Raw genomic sequence first — 23,560 nt, 5'->3', positions numbered from 1 at the left:
CTGCGTTTTCTTCGGCCTCGCTCTCGTTTTCTACCTTTAAACGCAGTTGCTAATTGTATAGGAAGCGATCGGTGAAATCGGCACGGCGCGACGCGACGCCACCGCCTCGTAATCGCCTAGCAAATCGCCGGAGAGTCGATCAGCCTTTCTGGAGCAGCTGTTTTTCCTTCGTGACCAAATATTAGCCATCTGTTATCCCGTGATACGATCTCCACGCCGGAATGAGGTTCTGGCCAAACCTAGCTGGTTCGTTTGGAAATTCGATCCACGAGCATTATACCCAATCCGGTACGGGGTACGTGCTGAAGTGGAAGAAACGTTTCCTGGAACGTCGACTTTTCGAAACGAAAGTTTCCGGCGTGTCGTTCGAGCAAGATTTCGATTATGTTCTGAAAATTGTAATCCAGAATGTCCAACCCGAACTGGCAATCGATTTCGTCTGAGATAAATGCGTGAAGAGTTGTCTGTGCGAAAAAAGATGTTTGCGTCCGAATATCATTATATTGTACGCTCGTTCGATTAACGCGTTTAATTAATAACTTTCCCCTCGGCTTGATCGGTGTTTTCTCGATACGTGTGTAAATTGCGGGTTATTAACAGCGGTTCAACGTTCGGTTACCTATTTCGAGGATTCACCGCGGACATGGCTCTTTCAAACGTATTAATGGCCTCCCGGCGGCGCTCGATCATCCTCGCAAATCCTCTTCGAGCCGACGAGACGTACGTACTCTCATTCAAGCAGAAGTCAAGCTCTTAGATCTTTCCCCCCTCGCGCGGCAGATGAAGTGGACGTTGGTCCAGAAGAGGCGGTTGCTCAATGCACTCAGCCAATTATAATTAATTAAACCCAGCTCCTCGACGTTTTTCCCAGCGATTTTCCGGCCAGGAAATTCTCGCGCACAATGGCTACAAATAGAAGGCTGGCTGGTGCAATGGCTGGCCGATGTAATATTTACATTGCGGCGGATGAGTTCTTAGCGAGGATGCAACGATGACTATTATAAACTCGAGAGAACAAGCATGTGATTTAGTGCACCTGCTTCTATTCGTACAAATTATCTATTCGGCTCAACAACATAATCCGCGCGAATATATTACGTAGAGTCAATCTTACGTGTAACTACGACGGACTTGCATGCGGCGCGCGTATGCTGGAGCACACGATTATGAAAAACATTGCGTATTCGAGTTTTTTCTCTTTTTTTTTTGTCGGGGTAAATAAATTTTGCGTACGTGGCGAAATCGAATTTGAAAGAAGCAAGCAAGCTACTCCGGGAATTGGCGAGAGAAGTTCGCAGCGACGCGACGCGACGCGACGCGACACGACGCAACTCGACGCGAAGGGGCCGTATTCTTCGTGCGGTTGCCGAGGTCGCCGCGGGTTGAGAGCACCGGCGCGGTTAGCCGCAACGACCGCAGCGACTGGTTCTGCCGCCTGTCGGCGTCTCCCTCACCCTCGCGACTCGCGATATACGCACGCCTCTCTCCCTCTTGGTGCCGTTCATCTTCGTCCTACTTCGCCCTTTCTCCCTCGATCTCTCCTCTTTACTCTCTGTAGCTCAGCGTCCATGGTCGTTCGGTGAGCACCGAGCCGCACCGAGGACACGTATCCACCGAGCGAACACGGGCGAACACGCAAACCGGCTGCGGCAGGCGGCAGGCAAGGCGGCTCCGCATAAACCGCAGCCGACCAAGCGCGACCGACAGCTTCGCCAACACTCCACGGCAGTGCCTTATATTCCTTCTTCGCCCCGTGGAACAAGATAAAGAGCAAGGAAACCAGACAGACGCGAGTTGGAGCGAGACGGCGAAAGGAAGGAAAACGGTGGAGAACCGGCGAGACCAGGGGCGGTCGAAGGAGAGACCGGGGTAGGGGAGAAAACGCGTAGTCTCTCCGTGCATGGTACAAAAAGTTCATGGATGGCGATAAACAGAACTACCATCGCATCGTCACTACGGCGCGTCACGTATTTATTTCATTAGGAGGGTCCTGCACCGGCGCCTTCGTTGTGCGAGCGAAAGCAACCGAGAGAGGCAATAGGGAGGGGAGAAATTGTACGGAGTGCTTTTCTGTACATATGTATGTATATATATCCCATCCCGCGTTCCGCGAAGCATGACAATGGGGTTTTCTAATCCTCCTTTGGATTAAGGGTCGAAAGCAGGGCTCGGTGCACGCTGGCGGCAGGGCGAGAGAGCTCCAGGTAATGGGATCGACGTTTCGTTATGTTACTTTTCCATTCTCATCCTCGGCCTCTATCCTCGGCCGTCCCTCCCTCTTGGCTGCCCCACACAACCACGGCTGCGCCAGCCTTTGGTGTCTCGGTTCGTAGGATCCATCCCGCAGAGCCCTCCTCCTTCCTACCCGGTCCGTGTTTTTCCTCATGTAGCCCCCTATTTTTCATGTTTCGCTGCGGCTTCGCGTAGCACCTTCATTCCGTATAGGAACATCCGTGGGGCTCGAGCGACGCTCCGCGCGGATCTAACGTGCAGCCGTCAGCTCAAAAAGTTTCGTTCCCATTGGCCGAGGTCGCGCTTTCATTCGACTCTTTGCGGCGGCCGTACAGTCTGGTGGGGACGGCTGCTCGCCGATTGGCGAAGTAACGGCTAGACGCGCGCCGATTGGTCGAGGCGGCGGGAATAGTCCGCGCGGAGCAGTTCCTTTACGAAGCGAGCGGACGATAGCGGCAATCAAGTAGGAAACTGCTTGGGACTGTGTGCTGCACGATATTCACATAGGGGCACCCCCTTGCCACACGCATAGGATCGTGCTCGTTACACACGGATACCCGGACACAATCGTATCGGACGCCTGTGTGAGTATTCCATCCACACTGGCGTTCTCTCTTGCTCTCACTTTATGGAGGCACGTTGTAGGGGTTGGGAAAACGGGTGGAGGCGCCATATTTGTGGTGGTATGGGAAGTAAGGGAAATCACGAGTGGCGAGAGAGGCAGCTAGTCGGCGGGATGGTTGGGAGCGAACGGTAAAAGAGTAGAGAAAGAAGGACGAACAGAGAGAAAGAGGAAAGAGAACAGAGGGGAAAGAGAGAGTTTATGCGGACATCCGTGTCAGCCCGGTGACGGCCATTTTGCGAAAAACTTTCGATTTGTTTGCACACGTTGAACGAGCAAAGAGAAGCAACTAATACCTACGCGTATGCATGGCACGCCGTGTTGTCCTCTCGTTTATTCGACCGTATCTGCAGGACCGAAAACTTTCGGGGCTCGGGAGTCTTCGTGCTTCAACTTGCAAAAATCGCCGAACGTATACACTCGTTGAATACACGATTTCGCGTTACAATATTACCCCGGAGGTAACCGTATGTATATCTGTCTTTCCTTCCCTCTCTCTCTCTCTCTCTCTCTCTCTCTCTCTCTCTCTCTCTCTCTCTCTCTCTCTCTCTCTTCCTCTCTCTTCCTCTCAATCGTATCTCTGTTCGGACGAAGTACCGGCGAAGAGATAATGGGGGCAACACAGGAAAAAAAAATGTATTCCGAGAACCGTTCCCTCTGTGTCACCGGCTGTTCTTCAAGATTGATACTTTGAATCGTTTAGATTCCGAAGGTAGTTGAACGTAGTCAACAAACGTTATTTGCACACACTCGTTAACCGGGTATCAGCGACATTAGCCGCGGAGGAATGGAAAAAAACGAATGCAATCAACGTTGATAAACGAACGCGTTGTGTCATCCTCTATTGACACACAAACAGCGAACGATCGTGAAATTCTGTAACATTGATACGGACCGAGGGAAAGAGAGAGAGAGAGAGAGAGAGAGAGAGAGAGAGAGAGAGAGAGAGAGAGAGAGAGAGAGAGATTGCTACTTACAACAATACGGTCGAGACGAACTGTTGTAGGGACCAAACCAAAAAAACAAGTGGGAAGATCTAGTAGCAAGCGTTCCGGCATAAAGTATACATATAATAGAATCGATGTATCGTGCGATCGCGTCACGCTTAAACGTGATATAACCGTTCATTTTAAACTCGATTAATTACGGTCAACTAAAACGGCCCTGAAGGCGTACTTCGGTCACTCGCCATGTCAACATCGCACCGAAATCACAATGGACGTATCCGAGCCTCATCGCCAGTCGATAAAGCAGATCAAGTATACGATAGAGAGGACAGGTGCTATGAAATAGAGAGTGGCAGAAAGCAAAAAGCGAGAAAGAACAAGGAGGGAGGGAGATAGAGAATGTAGAGAGAGAGAGAGAAAAAGACAGAGAGGGAGGGAGAGAGAGGGAGGAGGAAGGACGGTACCGACGTTTTAACGAGCCGTGATTTTCGTGCTCGCCTTTTCGAGACCCTTACGTAACGCGACTTAATTGTGAAGGAGCTATCGCGCCGGTTAATACGAGCGTCGAGAACGAGGAGAGACATTCGAGGGGGTGCTTGGCGGGTTTAACTGTGGAGTAACGGCCTGCCGAGGTGGGGGTACAGAAAGATTGCACTGGAGGGGATACCATCCCCACCACTTGCTCGTCCATCAGTCGGTCCGAGGCCGTTGTAGAGAGAGGTTTGTTCTTGCTGTTCGTCTGTGCTTTAAACGTTTTGTGCTCTGTTTCACGTTTACGTTCCGAGGGCGGGTTTCTTTAAACCGGTGCTCGGCTACTATTCCGTTACGCGCGTCACTCAATACTGGAAGAATTCGCGCGTACCAACGGAAAGACGTGTGCAGTGCTAGTGTTGGTAAACTTAACCTCAAAGTGGCGGCGGGCCACCGTCTCGCCCGTAGTAAACAACTAAAAGTGTAGTGTGTCTCTGTGTATATGGTGTAACCAACGTCGAGGAAGTGAAACCGTGAACGGAGAGAATATCTCTTCTTCCGTTCGATGCCAACGGAACAGGGAATCCATCTCGGGAATTTTCATAAACGCGGTGGTTAATATCGCTCTGTTTTACCGACCGTAAAAAGGGCACGCCACGCTCTCGGTGCCGAACGGGATACTTCGTGCGGCTGGCGTCGGCGTCATATATAACCTCAAATGAACGTAGCCGGCGATAGAATTAGGTGGTGATACTGAAAGTAATCGATCGGGACGGTGCTATTGTTCGCGGGTGAGAATGCGGTAGTGACGGGTTCGTGGATACACCGATGGATCATCGTCGTGAATCCGAGGCGGGGACCTTCTCGATCGAATCGCGTCGACAGAACCGCGGACAGAGCCGTCGGAAGGGTCGGTGGTCGTTCTCGTAGCCCGCGCGGGCAATTCGAATCGGTCTTTTTTGTTTATCGTTCGTTGTTGTCATATCCGTTGACATCGGTGTGTCGCGTGACATGAAGCGTCTCGTTCGCGCGATTTAAGAACGCATACGACAGTGTTTTCTATTTTCCATTAGTTCCAACCCCAGACAGGAATCATGTATCCCAGTGCCGGAATCAACGCCGCCGCCGTGGCCGCTGCTGCTGCCAGGCATCCGGTGAGTAAAAAAGAAAAAAACATTCTTTGTCGTACTAGCTTCGACGTTAAAAAATCGATTAGAACCGGGGAAACGGACACACGGAGTACGCGTTACTAATTTTCACACGAACCGTTTGCTTTTCGACGACCGATTCTCGAAGCATTACGTCTTTATTATGCGGTTCGGGCAATTTGTACCTCGTAACGCGATCTCGACCGGAGCCGGACTTGGCTCGAGTTTCAACGTATAGGTACCTCGGGCATATGCTCGCGATTCTGGTCACGTTCAGTGGCGTTGAAACGAGTGTGTAGCACCTTTCGATCATCTATCGGATTACTTACCGTAGAGTTTCTGGAACGTATGGCGAGGCGAGGCGAGGAGAAGCGAAGCTCGTCGAAACAGGATCGCGCGCGCGCGTGTTTTTTCCGTCGCCGCGGCGGCGGGATGGAACGCACGTCAAAACATTCGATCAAAATAGAAACTCGCGAGTATATACGCGGTTACCAAATGCGATAATAACACCGAATGCCACCGTCGTCGCCGGTTTCTCGATTCCCTTGCTCAGTTTGCTGCTAATGCGGTCACGTGCGCGTCGCGGTACACACATTTATCATGGTTCGCGCGTACGTTACATGCACCGGCTGTGTATACGTGTCGGATACACGTGCCTCTGGCACACTGTGCGCGCATACGTGTACACATACCTTCTCGAGTTGTTTCGAGATTTCCAGATATCGGTGGCTGTTGAATGGCCGTACTTTACCGCTCTCGCCGGGTAGGGAACAGTCACGATTTTGAGGTTAGGTGTACCGGAGCCGTGCAAAAACCGTTTCGTCTCGGTTCGGTTGCGCGGAATCTATTGATCCGTGAATCGAAGACGATCAGCTGCGCGTCCCTCGTTTCTTTCGCGTATACCCTCCCACGGCGCACGGATTTCATGACCGATCTTTAATAGCGGCTCCGATTAAACCGTCTCGCTCGTTGTAACCGTGTAACCACGGACGCTGTTCGGGATCGATTTACGTTGTATGTGTCTGTGTGTGCCCGCGAGCGCGCGCGTGCACCTATACAGTCACAACGGCGGCATAGTTTCACGCCGTGTTTCGACTCTCTTTATCGAGATTGTAGGTAAATAAACTTCGAACTATATTCGAACGTTCGGAAAGCTCGACCTCAGCTTGAACTTCAAACTTCAATCGATATCAAATATTTAGAAAGTAATATTTATAAATTCTGATCGTGATTTATCAGTCATTTCAGACTTATCGAATTAAGATGTCCGATTTGTTTGCCTTTTTTTTTTACACACTGTTTGTTAATCTTATTTGTTTGCATACCTGTGCTGTTAATTTTTCCAGTCAATCGTTTCTCAACCCTCCGTACCGCCATGCCGGGGTCATTCGTGACCCGTGGGGATAAGCTTGTCAATACAGTGCAATTTTATTCCGATATTAGACGATACTTTCTATTCCGAAATAAGAACATAGCTATCCCCTCTTTTTCATCCGAAATACGACGAAAGCCGGTCCCCAGCTAACGTCTTATATCGAAAGAAAAACTGTACTGAAATATCGGAGCGGGTCAGAAATGACTCCGGCATAGGCTTGGAAATCGCAAGAGTCCGAAGGTTAAACGTTTGCAATTTTTTCATCGTTATTACATGCTTTTGCATTTTTGACGTGAAGATGTACATTTCCTTTCTGGCAGACGATTGCGACCCTTTTCGATAAAAATTCTAAAAAAACAAATTCTTGCAAGTGTGATGTTTGTAATATGACACGTGAAATTACTGTAAACTGTGATAAAACGTATGGAGGACTCGTTCTGCTCGCAAACAAAGTAACGATATTTGTAAATGTATTTCCTTCATTCCTAAAAGTTTTTAGTGATCACGGGGGAAATTACACGCTCACAGAATTTCAGCCGATATTTCCAACTTCGTGGCGATTTCTGCGAATAAGATAAGCTTTCAGCGAACAAGATTTACATCATGCTCGATCGGTTTACGGTCACGGTAAATAAACGGTCTCGGCGTGAAATGAAGGGGGGCGGCGGTGATTTAACCGGTTTAAATAGATACAATATATTTATTCTAATAGGGATTACAGTAATACAGGCGAGAATGTGTACTAATACCGTGAGCGGTGGCGTGTTCGGATCGGTTTGAACGTCGGAGCCGCGGCGTAAAGGCAGCGTTCACAGGAAGAATTACATTATTCCCGTTGCCATTATATCCACCTTGGCTCGATAATCATAATAATTAGAGACGAAAGGAGGGAGGGGAGGGGAAAAAAAAGTCGCCCATTACTCTCCGTTGTAACGGTGTGTTGTTGTCGGGCGAAAGAGACTCTCGGATAGAATAATGAAAGCTTCATCTGGCCCATCCCTAATAACAGGCGTTACACCGGATGCGGACCGGCGATATTGTAGCACGTGGTGAGCAGCGAGGGAAAGGAGAGCAGGGGACACGACCAACAGAACGGGACGGAGGTAGGCGACGAGCATGAACAAAAAAAAAAAGAAGAAAAAGAAAAAAGAATATATAAAACATGCGCTGGGCGAAAGAGTCGAGGCTCTCTGTGTGTCCCCTTTCGAAAGGCGGTGACAATGTAGTGTGGAAAAGGGTGACTCTGTCGAGTGCCGAGTGAAGTAGCGAGAGGAGAGAGATAGAGAGAGAGAGAGACGAGACGCAGACAAGGACGAAAGTTGTTCCGACGACGCGATCCTCCTCGACGCTCTTGCTCTCTCTAACATGTAGAGGTCGTCGGCGTCGGCGTCGTCGGTGGCGGAACACGTGTACGGCACAGATGGTCGCAATTTCGATCCGGATGAAAAATTTCCAACAACGATTGAAACGGATAAAAGGGCCTTGTGACGCTCGCTATTGGCGAACTTTCATTTCGAATTTGAATCCGCGGACTACGGCGCGGCGGCGGCGGCTCGCCGAATGGAGTAAACACGGCGAACGGGACTGTTATTACACTGTTTGTAGTCGTTATCTCGTGTTCAAATAAAATTTTTAATATCCTGGTGTTAGAGGAACATCCGTCGGCGTGTGAACCGCGGACCGTACTCCATCGCGTTCCGATTTGACAAATATTTGATACGTTTAATCAACCCCCTATGCGCCGGCGTTTTCTATAAATGCAGCTTCGCGTATGCACAGCTGGAAAAACTTTCGAATTCGGGGAATCGGGGATTCGCGAGAGCGAGCGCCTATTCTTCGAGCTTTTTCAACGTGTCCGACGAACCTGGTTTTAATTACAACCGTGTCGGGTGTTTTTAACACTAAATTTCGGGAACCAAAATTACGGGTGCTTGAATTCTTAATTCACAATTATCGAAATTGTAAAGATGCACGAATGAGAAATTATTCAACGAAGTTATTTTTTTGGGTATATGTTGTAAAAGAAATGACTACAAATTTGGATAGATCAGTGAGGGGCCTCACTCTTACAACGTTGAGCGTGGATCAAAGAATAGTATCAAAGCAAGACCAGATATGATATTTGTTGACAAATATCGAGAAAACACTGTACTGTAAAAGAAATAGCTAACAGTTTAGATAGATACATTTTCGTTATTTTTATAAGGTACATCTATCCCCCGATTTACACGGTACTTTATTTACACGGTTTTTAAAATATGGGATTTAAAAAAAAGCAAAAGATTTCTGCAGTCATTGTTTAATTACGTTTGCTTGGTAACATTGGCGCTTATATTTCTAGTTATTTTTTAATTCCATTTATTCTGAAGCGACCGTCTTACTAGCGTGTATAAAGTTTAATAGTCTACCAAAGTGATAACAGTAATTAAATTTTTGGTTAAATTGTTTAATTTATATTTCTTGTTTCTATACGTGAAATTAATTACATACATACACCTTTATATTTTGTCACTTAATGAAAAGACCGCTATTTTTATGTTCCTTAAGATATATTTAGTTTTATTTTACGTTGAAATAAATGACCGAATTATGCACATTTTAGTTTGTTTTCGAGAAGGAACCTATCTTCTGTGTAAATCGGGGGATAGGTGTAATGTAGAATAAGCATAGTTGCTACCAAGCAGGGGATCTTTTGGCAAAAATCGTGTACTTTGGAAGCAGACTGACACGCGCTGTCAAGCTCCAAATTTTCGAAGCTTTGGGGCACGAAGATTCCAAATTTCTCGGATAGCGTGGATAATTATGGTTATTGACACGGTAGTTCAAACCGCAGGTAGAAAGTACGATAGGACGACACATAGTCCAAACAATGGGAGAAGGTGTGTTATGTGTGCCCCGGCAATAATCGTTTTAGCGCGTTGGAAATGAGGCAGGGAAATCTAAAGAAGTTGTTACAACTTGTAACTTACGAGTACGCGTTTACTTGGTGCTTAGCATAATGTAAAATGTACAGCCAGGTCGAGGTTGAAATGTTGGATCGCGCAACTCGGATACCGTGCCGTTGCGTCCGGTCGTGTACCTGAACGAATCGCTCGAATTCCGTGAACCAATGACGACGACGACGACGACGACGACGACGACAGCGAGAGGAAACGTTTCCACGGAACGGGAACGATAATCGGTCGATTTGAAGCTTCAAAGCTGTCTGGCACGCGGCGAGAGGCGGGGCGAATCGAGTCGCGTTGTCGGCACGGAAATACGGAATCATAGTGATATCTTGAGCGTCACGTCGTCCATTATGCTGATGCGCCCGGTAAATTTCACGCATTATACTCCCATTATACGTTTCCTGGCCGAGTGGAATCGCGATCTCGTGCTCCCCTCTCGCGGTAATTACACGCTACTGCTTCTCGTTCGCCGGGGAATGGGAAAAGGAAGGGGGCGGGCGAATTGTTTTAATTCCAGCGATCCCCCTTTCTCTTCTGCCTCCAGCTCTGCATTCGTATAATCCTTTCAATTATTTATACATGCAAAAGACTGTGTTAAGTCTCGTGCAGCCGTGTTTCGGACCCCGAGAGTGTGAAGAGTGTATACTGCTATTTTTCTGTTCACTCGGTGGGGGATTTCGAGTTTCCTGTCGTCCACCGAAAGTTCATTTGCAAAATTCCCTCGCGACAGCGTAAAATAACCAACCGGAATTCCTTGTAGATTCGTAGGTCCCTCCACGCGCCGTCCGACGGCAAAAGTTTCGCGATAAAAGCTCCCGGGACGAACATGGAAATGTCTACGCGTTACGTCTGATAGGAACGAGACGACACTCTCTCAATAACGCACGATTCAATTCGATCCGACGCGTTTACTCGGCACCTGGGAGCGGATCGCGTTCCCAGCGGATGCAACATATTGTCTCTTCCATTACACACACACACTCTCTCTCTCTCTCCCTCTCTCTGGAACTGGCGCCCTCGAGATTCACTTACGCCGGCTGTCGATGTTATTGTCCGCGGAACAACCCGTAAAAATCTCGTCGATAAAAGGAGGACGGAACACGTATATCGGAGCGCCGTTAAATGGTGGCGCTGAAGGCGGCGAGTTGGGCTCCGCCCGATAAGAACTTTCAGCGGGAGAGTATAAAAAGGCGATTCACTCGGTGCAGGATCGTACTAGCGTCGGGGCCCTTGAAATGGATATCGATAAGACGTTCGATTCGCTCCCGCACACCCGTCCAGTCCCCCAACCCCGGTGGAGCGGAGATAATTAAATCGACGGGGACAGTCTTTATCGGCGGCTTCCCGTTTATAATTGTCATTTGTAAGAGTTCCTAATAGGTCTCGATACTCGATCGACGAAAGCCCCCGGGTATACACAGCCCGCCGGGTAGCGGCTTATTACGTTAAATGGTTTTCCTCCTACCAGATACTGTGGCGAATTAATCAGAAGAGATTGCTCGAGGGATCCCAGACCCCTCTTGCGACCTACCTACCTCTGCTCCCCTCCCCCACTGTTCCCTTCCGTTCTTTCACCTTTTACTTTCTCACTTTCTAAAAAAGACCGAGCGGGACACACGGTTTAGCTGCAGGTGCTCGGGGAAACGTATAATCCGGGGGTAGCTGAGCGAAAGAGGCGAACGGCTGCAACCGGAGAGAGAGCATCCCTCGGCTGCCCCCATCCCATCCCTCGCCGAAATAATCCCCCTAACTGGCGCAACAATGGCCAGAAACGAACCCCCGAGCGTGAACCGTAATACCCCGAGTCCTCAGGGTGCCGTAAATTGGTCCACTGGGAGAAGCAAAGGAGGAAGGAAGGGCTGCGTGGAGTGCTTTATCCACGGACCCTCGCGGTTACTTTGCCACCCCTCCGGTTCTGTCTTCTGTTTCAACGAGGAACATCCTAATCGAAGTCCCACGGCGCGGTTGCCCCGTTTTTCCCCCTCTCGTCTCATTGCTTTTCAATTATTCTGCTCGTTGTTTGTTGCTACTCCATTCGGAGCCTCTTTCATATATATTCTCTTCCCCGTCATCTCTCCCCTCATACAAACGATCCTCTGCAGTTTGTTTTCCGATCGTTCAATGAATTTCCATGTTGCATCAGGGACGTGCACCAATCGTTCCACAGTATTGGTAACCTTGAACAACCAGAACTTTTCTCTAAATAAACTTATTGATCGAATTAAGCAACATTGTAATCAACGAATTACAAGTTTCTTGATCGTATTGCGATAAAAATGTTATTTTTTGGTCGTTCAATTGATTCATTTATAAGATTGTTTTCTCCATTCTGAAATCGGACATTTCTGCGCAACAACCTAATATTTGGTGTAAGCGCGCGCACGTCGAGAGTACTCCTTCATTTATTTGACGCTGACCCAATCTCTCGAAGCTTCAGCGACAATGTTGTATATCCAGTGAGATCTCGATATATGTCAACAACAGGGGTCTTGCCAGTGTCGAGTATCGTCCAGGAGACATACTCAAGGCCTCTCGTGCTTTGTGACTCCTCACGGGGTATACCCCCGCGGTGGTGGGGTTAATTCCGCGACGTTTACCATCGAGGCCTTAGCGACATAAATAGAGAAATCACTGTTTTCCTCGAAGAGGCTGTACGCAGTGTCACCAGATCATATTCTCCCACGAATGAGCCCTTTCCCAGCGAAAAATATTCTCATATAAGGACGAAAAGTTGAGGCACGTAAAACCATTTTTCGTCTATTTTTGTCGGTAACCTGGTCACTCTACCTTATCGCGAATCTACGGAGTCTTGGCTCTTAAAAGCTATCCCTTAATGTAATTTTCAATTCACGGCGTAAAACGGAGGCAGTTGTTGACAAATAAGGGTGCAACTGTACTTCCACGTAAACTCCAGATGACTACTGAGGTGCAAATCGTTTGGAACGTCGTCTTACCATTGGTCGCCGAGTTTGGGAGGCCGGTCAGCGACCGGCTCCAGTCATTCATCGAAGATACGATTTTTTTTTTTCGTTTCACCCCGCCTGTTCCTCTTTGTCGGTTTCCCACAGCCGATAAATATTTCCCATCGAAGAAGAGATCTGTTTTTACGGTCTCCGTTCGCAACAGAGGCGATGCCTCGTTTCTCTCGTCGCTCGCGTTTCGTGAGACATTCCAGCCGGGGCCTGTTTGTCGTCCCGTAGTGCTTTTCAACTGGAATTATTTATCTTCTGGTTGCGCGTTCTGTAGATAGTCTGGCGGAGTAGTTTTCGTCTTGTCCTTCTCGAGATTTCTCAGAGGCTGTCCGTTTTAACCGAGCTACAAGGGGTCCTCGAGTGTTCGGAACATAATCCATTGTGCAGGGGCGATTGTGTTTACGTCTGCATGCGTTTCCAAGTGGAATGGAACTCCGCTCCAACGACCTCTTCTCCTCCTCCTCCTTCTGCTGCTGCTGCTGCTGCTTGCTCCTCCTTCTACGCCCGCTACCTACCACGGTCCTCGTTTAAATAACTCTCAAATTACCTCCACCGTCTCCCGCCCCCTACTCCTTTTAACTCCTTCGAAAGGACCACGTCTCCTTCCGTACGTACGTACGTGGGTCCCGGCAATCTCGCTCCAGCATTTATTCCCCGATCGCTTCCCTGCCGGTTAATCTTCCACTCGTGAGCCTGAATTGCTTCTAGTATTAACCCCTACAATGAACCGGCGGAAAGGCGATTCCTTTCGAGGCAGTTTGAAGACTAGTTCAACGAGAGTTCAGGGCCCGGGGAATCTACGAATTTCCCGTAACGGGTAATTAGTGGGTCTCTCCCGTTTCTTCCTCGTGGATCGCCGGGCAAACCTACTTCGACGGACTTTAATTATTCATAACACTTAGGTTCACGACAATCGCTTGACCCCTTCGATTATACGTGCAATTAGACCGATTCACGATCGGTGATGACTTCTTTCGACCGGTGCCCCCGGTGGCTTTCGAGAAAGCGGCCGGAGAAAGTGCAAAAAAGCGGAATATACGACGGCCGACGGACCGATTCACCGGAGGACCGTCCACGATTTTCACGGCTCGTTAGTCATGGCTTTATAAATCGAACTGCCTCTCCCGAGGGAGGGAGGAACTCCAGAGCGGGAGTACTGAAAAAGAAGGAGAGCCGTTGCCGGGAGTGTGTGCGTGTGTTCGTGGATAGGCGCGCACATATGGACGGCCGGCGGCGCAGCGCACGTGAGCGTCTCTCTCTCTTGAGAGAGGAATGTGCGAGTACATAAGTATTTCGTGCACGTTTGCCTCGAATAATCCGTGAAGGCACTTGGCAAGGAGCGACGGACACCACCGTGGCAAAGGGGCTACACGCACACACTTACACCCCCCAGCCACGGAGTGTGTGTGTGTGCGCGCGTGTATATAGCGCGATAAATACGCCTAACCGCTTTGTAAACCTCGGCTGGTTGGCGGATGGAGGGGAAAAAGAAAGTCCGAGGAAGCCTCTTGAAGTCCCCTCGGACCTGCTCGTACAGGAGAATGGCACTAATTGGCATTAGGCTTGGCAGTTTGTCGTGTTCCCCCCTCTTTGGCCTGTGTGCCGTGCTCCTGCTCCTACATCACGGCCGCGCATCGGAGCATTTCGTTTCCACGACTCCTCTTCCGTGACAGCGAACATTTCTCTCTCTCTCTCTCCTCTCTATTCCCCTTTCTCTCCCCCCCCCCCTCCCGCCTTCTACGCCCCGTAAAATTGCCCACGGGCCAAGACTAGCAATCGGTCGTGGTATTACTTATCGCTGCTTGGAACACGCACGCTGGATATACTATACTTAACGAGTATCCCCCATCAGCATGCCCGCTCCCCAGTCTATCCACTCTTTTGTCCTTTAATCCGACTGCTCTTGGAACTCTGTAATTCCTCGCCGCGTTAAATGCCCCGGGTCATTATTCACCCTCGAACCGCACGAAAAACCGAATTTCGGAAACGCGTCTCCACGAAGTTACGTGCTCGCTTCAGTTATTCAACCGACGTCTGAGTTTATGGGGATCAGGTGTGCAGTACAACCTCGGTAGTTGTACAGAACCGGGCCGAAAAAGCTTGCAACTATCGAGGTGTCGTGTTATGTTTACACTCCTCGGCGGCGAGCATCGCTGTCCTTTTCTATTTTCAAAGAATGACTCCTGGACGCTTAACGACAAAAGACCCGCGTTGCTGACATATATCGAAGACTCCTGGACGAGAAACGACATCAAGACCCGTGTTGCTGACAAATATCAAGAATTCGCTGTACGTTTGAAAGGTGGTGGTGGAAACAATGGAAAATTTGGAAAAGTAGGGATGGAAGTATATTTGGTTGCATATGTCCTTCTACGTGTGTTTGTTTATTAATCGGATTCAAGGCTTTTATATCAATTATACTCTTGGGTAAGTTTCTCAGTTTTGGTTTCTCTAAATGATAACTATGCTGAAAAAAGTACAGAATACTATTAAAAATAATCCAAATTTAAGGGGTATCAGCTTTTTATTACCTTCAATATTTCATGATCTAATTCATCAGTGTTTTCTTCTAACTTTTTAAATTCAGCCCACTTTGGAGTGCCTACCAATTGTTTATACTTGTTACGGTTACAGCTGCATATCTAAGTGCGCTAAACGGTGTACAAGATTCGAATATGTGTCGATCAGCTGCGTTTTCTTCGGTTGTCTCGAATTTCTAAATTATGGTACGGAGATAGTTTTTGGATGTGCGTTTTGGAGTTTATGACGTTCACGGTCGTTAGGTGGTTTAACTGACCTTGCTCGGGTGCATGTCCCTTCGGATGCAGGGTTTTACGACGGAACAAACTGCATGAAAACTCCCACTTGTGGCGCATGTTCTGCGTAACTAGGAAACTATACCTACCGCGTATTAATGGAATTCAACTGACCAGATTCACATGCACATCGAGAGTGCGACTACCGAGGTTCCACTGTACAAAGCTCCGAGATCATCAAGTTTTGGTTTCGTAGATTAGGCCCGGCCAAGTAGTGGAAGAAACAATTTTCGAATTTACAATAGTTTGAATTTATGCGATGAAACAGCCTAAGGAGCTGTGTTTGTTGTTAAAATTATTTTCGGCCGTACGCCGGAGAGTTGAGAAGGTTTTTAGTTTTGTGGAACAAATATTTTTGTATCTGCAGAGAATGTAACAATAGTTGGCAAAGATACAACAGTTTTAATAACAAGACAACTCGACAAAGAAACTCGTTTCGTTTCAGGATAACAATTGAAACACCACAAAACGAACATGAATATAGTGTCCGAAAATTCAACCGCAATGTTTCGAAACGTTGCACACCGGTTAATATCGTTTCAAAATCACAGCGTAAAGATGTTTGAACAACATCTCTGACTGCAAATTGAGATGGCGCAGATCGTATGATTCCATAGTTGAATATTTAAAGTTCGATACACCGAGTTATAGCTGTTGACTCCTCTGTCAGTACAATATTTTCTCGATATATGTCGCAAATACCTGGCTGATAAAAGTCGCAGAACTATCCCCACTGCCGCGGAGTGTATCCTGTGAGGGGCCTCGAAGCTCAAGAGGCCTTGGACGCCGAGGAGTGTAAACATAATACTAATCCGATAACAAAATTTCTTTATTTTTCATTAATTTATTATGGGACTTTCACCAACATATTCGCGACATTTTTCTAATGAAAAGGATACCAAATATGATACAATTCCGATGATATTTACACGTGGAATAAACTATCAAGATTGAATTGACATGCATCGTGTAGGACGGGTATGTTTACACTCCTCGTTGACCGAGGCCTCTAGAGCTTCGCTGTCTTTTTCCACGTTCCGCGTGGATCAAAGAATGGTATCTCCTCGACGATATATGTCGGTGGCAAGACCAGTGCAGTTGACATATATCGAGAAAAAACTGTATTCCTTTGCTAGACATTTTTCCATTTCTGGTCCACGTTGGACGATCTTGAAAATCGATCGCGAGGGGACTTGTCTCTCGGTATAAACGCGCGATCGATTCGATTGATAGCACGGTATGAAAATCTGGCCGGTGAAGCGATTCCAAAAACACTGGTTCCCGCAATCGGCTTTCCCCTTGCAAACAACTTTCTCGTATCCTGTTGATGGCTAGGGAAATAATCGAGCGAACACTTTTAAATAGCTCGTGCACGGCTCGCGTAAACAGAGAACCGTGATTACGAGGATCCGGATAATGGTTCGGCAGTTAAAGCGGCGGAACGCGGAGCAGATTTTATCGAGAGGCTAATACCGCGAATAGAAATCTTTTTACGGCCGACAATTCCGCGGCGAGCCGGCAGAGAATACTCGAGGGATTTTCTTCTTTCGCGGACCGCTTCGGGATCACGAGTCTCGTCCGCTGATGGAAAAAGGTCTGAGCCGTTTTTCGAGAGAGATAGAGAAAGAGATCCTGAACGACACATTCGTGAATTTCCTACGCTAACGCGGCTCGTGCAGTGTGCGCGTGTGCACGTGTGTGTTACAAATGCATGTATATGTTCGAGAGATATTCTTTCTGAATACGTCTGCCTAGCCAGCGGCGCACACTGGTTTTCCGCAAACCCGCCGCGCTATGCAAATATTTGCCGGACGTTCGTCGGTCCCCGGTCCACCTTCTCCATCTTCTTCGTTCTCCCGGGTGTTCTCTTAGGCAGTGTCGTCATGGATACCGTCTACACGGATACAAAAACGGGGGGGGGGGGGGGGTGGGAGGGAAAGAAACGTCCAAATATTTGGCTTCGACTAGCGCACGGACACTAACCAACTTCTTTTTGGCTCGGAACAGCGACACTAGCATGCCTGAAACTCGCTAGGCAACGTTCGGAGTACACCGTGTGTGTTGCCCCTTTAGGCGAGTGCCGGTGTTACATGCGCGCGGCTCTAAATCGCAGGGAACCGCACGCTTGTTTTTCTACCGGGCGGAATGCGGCCCGACGAGTTAATGTATTAGACTGATGTATTAATTTATAAAAAGGTCGGACATGCGCCCCGACACGTGTACACGAAAACGTTACAGAGTTCTGTTTACGCCTGGACCACGAAGATACAGCGTCGGCCAATTACGAGACTGCTGTACAAAGGTGGGAAGGCTTAGGTGGCCCCGTGCTCGGAACGCGGGAAAGAACGTGTGAGCTTCGTCAACTTTTCTCTAAAGAAACCCATAAACCTTTTACGACCAATTTCTGAGTATCCAAGACACTATACAGCGTGTCCCGAAAATGTTGCACTCCCTTGAAATGGATTCCCTAGGTCATTCGAAGTCACTTTTTCCTTTGCGAAAATATCCTCCGCGGCTTCTTTAAGGAGTTATTAACGAAAAACACGGACCAATCAGGGCGCGACGGCAGGTCCCGCTGAGCGTGGCGTTGTCATTGGCCGAGGCGGAGTCCGTCTGCTGTACCCGCGTTCTGATTGGTCCGTGTTTTTCATTAATAACTTCTTAACACTGACATTTTCTCAAAGGAAAAAGTTTCTTAAAATGACCTCAGGAATTATCCCTTCCAAGGAAATACAACATTTTTGGGACACCCTGTATCTTTTTTTTTCAGAATGTGAAAAATATTAACAGAAATTCGGCAAGATTTAGCACCGGTTCATTCGGGCTTCCGTCGATGCGAGTTTTGAAAATTTGATCTACGATAAAATGGCGGTAGGTTTATCGACCTCGCTTCGGTGAAAATTTAGTTTTTTATATCTAAAAGAAGTCCACAAAATTCGGAGTAAATGTATACAGAGTGTACAGTGTTTAGCCTATATGTCCCAAATGCCTAGCCGATAAAATTCCCAGAACTATCCCTACTAAGGTTGCTTGGATCAAAGAATAGTATCTCCTGGCCGATATATGACCCCCTGGCCGTGTTTTGGACACGGATCGAGTAAACACTGTATCTAGTAACATTGTTATAGAAGATAGAAAAACATTGCCCAGTTTTGCATAGTTTTAACAAGCCGTGTGTCGGTCTGTAATGCGATTCTTCACGGAAGTGCATCGGTGCAGTTGTAAAGTGCAACTACATTCGTTTTTCTTTTAATGCTAATCTATGATTGTATATTGCACGCATTGATTCCTCGCGTTATTCCGAATAAAAACGCCTTAGGATACAATCATGGAAAACTCAATATTTTCCGTAATCATATTTTTCTCGGTCTAGAGTAATAAATTCTTTTCTTTCTACAATAAATCTGCTACCGTGTCGTGGTTATAAAGATTAGGAATGTGCAAGTGCGTCGATAGACTTCCGTAAAAAGTCGCGTCACAGGATGCTACAACTCGGTTAAACTATGCAAAACATATTCCTGCATAATTTTCGTTGAATCTTCAATAACAACCGAGTTATAATTCGACCCAGTTTTATCACACGATTTCAATAGAAACGTATTTAAATTTCAACGCTTCTTTTTGCATACAATGTTAGCACACACACGCTAAGCTCTCCACGAGTTTTCGAGTTGTACAAAGAGACAAAAAAAAAAAGAAACTTTTCCTCACTGTTCGTTTCAGGAATTGTTTCGTCACGCTATCACGATTACCAAGTACGAATCAGGGTTTATAAATTGCCAATTGAAATGAGTTTACGCGGTGCAAGCGCCGTGTGACTAATTCAAGGTCGTTGCGCGCGGTCGAAGTTGCACGTGTCAGGCATTTGCGTTGCATACGGTTTCTTTGACATGAAAAGGAATCATTAAGCCAGATTATGACCGATGAAACGAGTTACGGGACGGAGAAGCATTTATAGGATTCGAAAATGCCGTTTATAGATCGAATCGATGAAATTGATGTTCGGAAAAGCAGGTTCTCCCTATCAGCTCTCTACCGAGACCACAATGAACTGGAACGTTCCCGCTCACATCATGTCTAAAGTAATGAAACATTTACATCGTCGGCTCGCTCGGGCAGTTTTCATCCATTTCTCTATTCCGTCGTCGCGGGCACGAATAATGTATAGACAAAGGGGGTCGCGACCGAACGACGCCGGTGCCGTTGCCCTCGACCGATCATCTTACCGTCGCTCGTAGGAATAGAAAATTGGCACGAAAACTCCGCGCGGGACGCCGGTGTTCCCCCATTAATAAATCGCGATACGCCGCGGCGAGTATGTTCGCCGTCGGTACATTCGTTTTTAGAGATCGTTAACCGTGGATCGCGTTAAACCAATTGAACGTGTTCCCCCTCTCCCCCCAGCTCTCTCTCTCTCTCATTTCTCTCACATCACCATTCCGATTCTCGTCGACGGCGTTTCCAGCTTCGTTTCACGTTTCAGGTGGTATCGACGGAGAGCTCTGCTTTTCACGGCATAATTGAATCGTAGCCGGCGTTAATTCCTCGTTATGCCGAGGCGATCGACGACCGACGGCTGGAAGTAAATTATCGCGTTCCAGTCCGGTTGCTCAGGCTATCTAGAAATAATCCGCCTAGCATGCGTTCCCGTTCCCCGTCCCTACCCGCGGAAACGAGAAAGGCAAACAAAGAAATCAAAGAGCGTTCGTTTAATTCGAACAGACGGGGGATACATACATGGTGTATACCGGAGCGTGACGTTGTTCAGGACTATCGGTCTCCGGGCGATGGTTCGCGTGATTAGCTCTCTGGACGCTTGAAAAATACGGGAACGGGCCCCGTGCCGTTGGATTATCAAAGCCCTGTTTACGAGCGTCGCGTCCAGTCACACGTGAAACCCGAACGGCCCGGCTAATCCAGTCTTCGGGGCACCGCTCGTCGAGTATGTCAACGACAATCGGCCCCAACCGGTGAGCGACCCTCCTCCGGTGTGTACATCTCTCCCTCCTACCGTTGAACAACAAGCCGGGAGAAACTAGGGGAAATTTGGGGGAGGGGGGGAGGGGCGGGTGTCCCTCTATTATTTTCCACGAGGTCGTCCGTGACCACTTCGGGGGGAGTCCCCTCCTCGTGATCGATTGTAATTTTTGGAAGCGAGCCGCGCGCCGACCCTCGAGGGCTTTGGGGTGTTAAGCTGAATTAACATAAGAGCGTGTGTGCAAACAGAACGACTTGGGGAGAGGACCCGGCAGCACGGCGGCATGGCGGCACGGCGGTGTGGTCCGAGCTACGAGGGAGCGAAAGGGGGACACGGTCGTGCCGGTCCGACGAAGACGGTAGAAAGCCTCTGGAATGGAGCTAGACGGAAGGAGGAGCGAAGGGTGCATCTGTGGGAACACGTGTCCCACGCAGAGATAGTTAATTACTCGTTTGTGCACGCTGGCTGGCTTGCTTGGCTGGCTGGCTTGCTCGGCTGGCTGGCTTGCTCGCTACCAGGGGCGGGGGTTGGGGAGAGGCCGAGCGAGATGGAAAATCGGTGAGCACCGGGTAGGAAGCAGGACGCCGCAGACAGCAGGGATATTACAGGCGGCGCACGGGAATGAGAGCAGTCGAGTAGAGGAATGAAAGAGCGGGACACGCTCGATGAATCGTCGTCGGGCCGAGCAGGATGGAGAAACCATGGGATCCGGAATGAGAGGGAAAGGTCGTTCAAGAGGAGGGACATGGAGTGCTCGATGGGCGCGAGAGCGAGACAGGACATTCCTGTTTCATCGGACCGGCGAGACCTACGCTCGCCGAGGAGGTGGAGAAGGTGGCGGCGATGGGACAGGGTATACGAGGATGAGGTTAATGATATACATGGGGGCTACCGTATACTACCGGCTCGATCCCATCTGTGGCTACCTTGTGTCTCCTTCTACCGTTTCCCCGTCTGCTCTCTTCCATCGTGCCCAGACCGGCTACGTCCCCCTCCCCCAACTCTCTAGACCACTTCCTCTTGCCGCTTCACGCTTCTTTCGCTCTTTGCAATTCAACAATGCGCCTGGTATTCCCCATTCTCTTCTTATCTATGTACACACACGGGACGCGGTCTTGTACGTTAACACGATCCGGATAGCGTATTATGCTCAATCCCGTCATTGATGTATTACTTTCCAGTCGAGCGGCGCCGATCTATAAAACCTGACTTCTTACCGATGCGTCTGCGGCGGACACTTATCCGGACACCGACGAGCTCGCTGCAAATACGCGTTGACATTTCCGACGCGTGTTTTCAGAAAAGGGGGACGCGTTTGCCGTAGACGCTGAGATATTTTCAATTTTATAATTCTACTGTTTGCCTCTAAAAAGTGGGACTATAGGGCCTAAGGATCTTTATGCAAAATGAAAATTTTTGTGCCCGATTTGCAACCAACTGGAGTGAAATAGAAATTGATTTTCTTTCTCAATATGTTTAATTGGTCGAAGATAATGTAACAGTATTTCTAAGTTCCTCTAATGTTTTCATTGTTTCGAATTACACCCACTCACTTTTGTCATAAATGCTTAAAATCCGCTGTCTAGTCATGACCATGGCTGGCCGTTTTATCAAAATGCCGCATTTTTACTTTAGTGCGCGTTGGTGCATTCATGTTTGTACTGAACTGGTCGCCATACGGCCAGCTAGGGTGGTGGTCGTGGCCAGGCCGTGCTACAGTGAATTCCCGTTGTAAGTCGGTGCAAGCCTCGCAGTTGAAAGTCATTGGACCTACCCACACCACCGCGGGGTATACAATATATCTCTGTCCGTTTCTACGTGCAACATTGTATCAGAGAAAGACATTTTCTCAGCCTTCTTGACACTATCCGCCTCTGTGTCATAGCTTTATGACATAAACGTTCGACGGGAACCTTAGATTTCGTCTAAATGTCTCTCGCCAGAACCGCGCAACTGACTTATAGCGGGAATTCACTGTAATACGGCCTGGTCGTGACCATGATTTGCCGTTCTAACAAAAGGCCGCATTTTTACTTTAGTGCGCGTTAGTGCATTCACGTTCGTGTTGAACTGGTCGCCATACGGCCAGCCATGGTTGTGTCATGGCCGGGCCGTGCTAGTGTGCGTTTAGCCTAAGGTTCTATGGGACCGATTGAAATTTGATGTGTGCCGGGTATCGGTTTGTATCTCGCACGCACGCATCGCCTCTACTTCCTGCGGTCAAAGTCACGTCCCTGCTTAAGTATCTGCGTTCGGCCCCATTCGCGGACACTTAAGTGTGCACTAGCCTTTCCGGCTAGCTAAGTGAGCGTTCAGTTTCTTGGAAAATTCTTCTTTTAGCGCGTTGACTGCCGTGGCGACCGGCGCTATTGATTTATATTTGAAGTTGACTGAAAAGCCTGTCAGCCGATACGAAGAGTATGAAAAACGGTGATTGAAGCTGGCTGATCGTTGTTCGTTTCGAAGCTAGCCAACAGGTTTCAGCGGGACGTGAAGCTTCCTCGGCGGGAGGCTTTCCGCGATGACGTGACGTTTAAAGGTACTCGCATATCATAATTTACCGCGTCTCTCCTATTTACGTCACCGGGGATCTCATCGACAGCCGGTTAACATTCATAGACGTCGAGGGAGAGGCGGTGATGGGGGTTGTGCTCGACGAGTAAACGGAGATATGTACTTGTAGAGGATCCGGCCGGCCGTGTGGCGGTCTCGCTCGACTTCGCCACGTACACACGATGCTTGTATTTCAGCGGCGCGGAGTTCTCCGTGCAGAGTTCCTGTCCCTGTTCCGCCCGTGGAAGTTCCCCTCGCGCGCGTTCCGCTCGGGGGAAAAGTCAGCGGAGCGTGCGCGGTCTTGTAACGCCGGTAGCGAATACCAATATTCGCTCGGCCGGCTACGAAACTGGCTGCGGAGAATCGTATTGTGTGTTTGCGCAATCTTCCCTTCTTCGGTCGGTTACGTGTACGCGGATGGAATCGCTTCATTCGTCCGTGCACACGGCGCGCCCCACGCACAAAGCGCGTTAGCGTCGCGCAGGTGTGTATACACGA

General features: G+C 48.6%; 1 protein-coding gene across 2 annotated transcripts in view; it reads left to right on the top strand.

The window, feature by feature from the left end:
* The first annotated feature begins 4,253 nt into the window (after window positions 1-4,253).
* Window positions 4,254-23,560, top strand: part of LOC143353978 (protein groucho) — a 226,791-nt gene continuing 207,484 nt past the window's right edge. The window contains exon 1 of one of the 2 annotated variants that reach the window (XM_076787617.1): window positions 4,254-5,426. In XM_076787617.1, the coding sequence (XP_076643732.1) occupies window positions 5,367-5,426 (60 nt within the window). In that variant the 5' untranslated portion in view covers window positions 4,254-5,366. The remainder of the gene's footprint in view (window positions 5,427-23,560) is intronic. The other variant, XM_076787616.1, reaches the window with a different exon arrangement.

The sequence above is a fragment of the Halictus rubicundus genome, chromosome 5, assembly GCF_050948215.1.
Source record: "Halictus rubicundus isolate RS-2024b chromosome 5, iyHalRubi1_principal, whole genome shotgun sequence".
Classification (NCBI taxonomy): Eukaryota; Metazoa; Arthropoda; class Insecta; order Hymenoptera; family Halictidae; genus Halictus; species Halictus rubicundus.
Note: the sequence above shows the minus strand (reverse complement) of the source record. Positions and strands in the feature narration are given on the sequence as shown.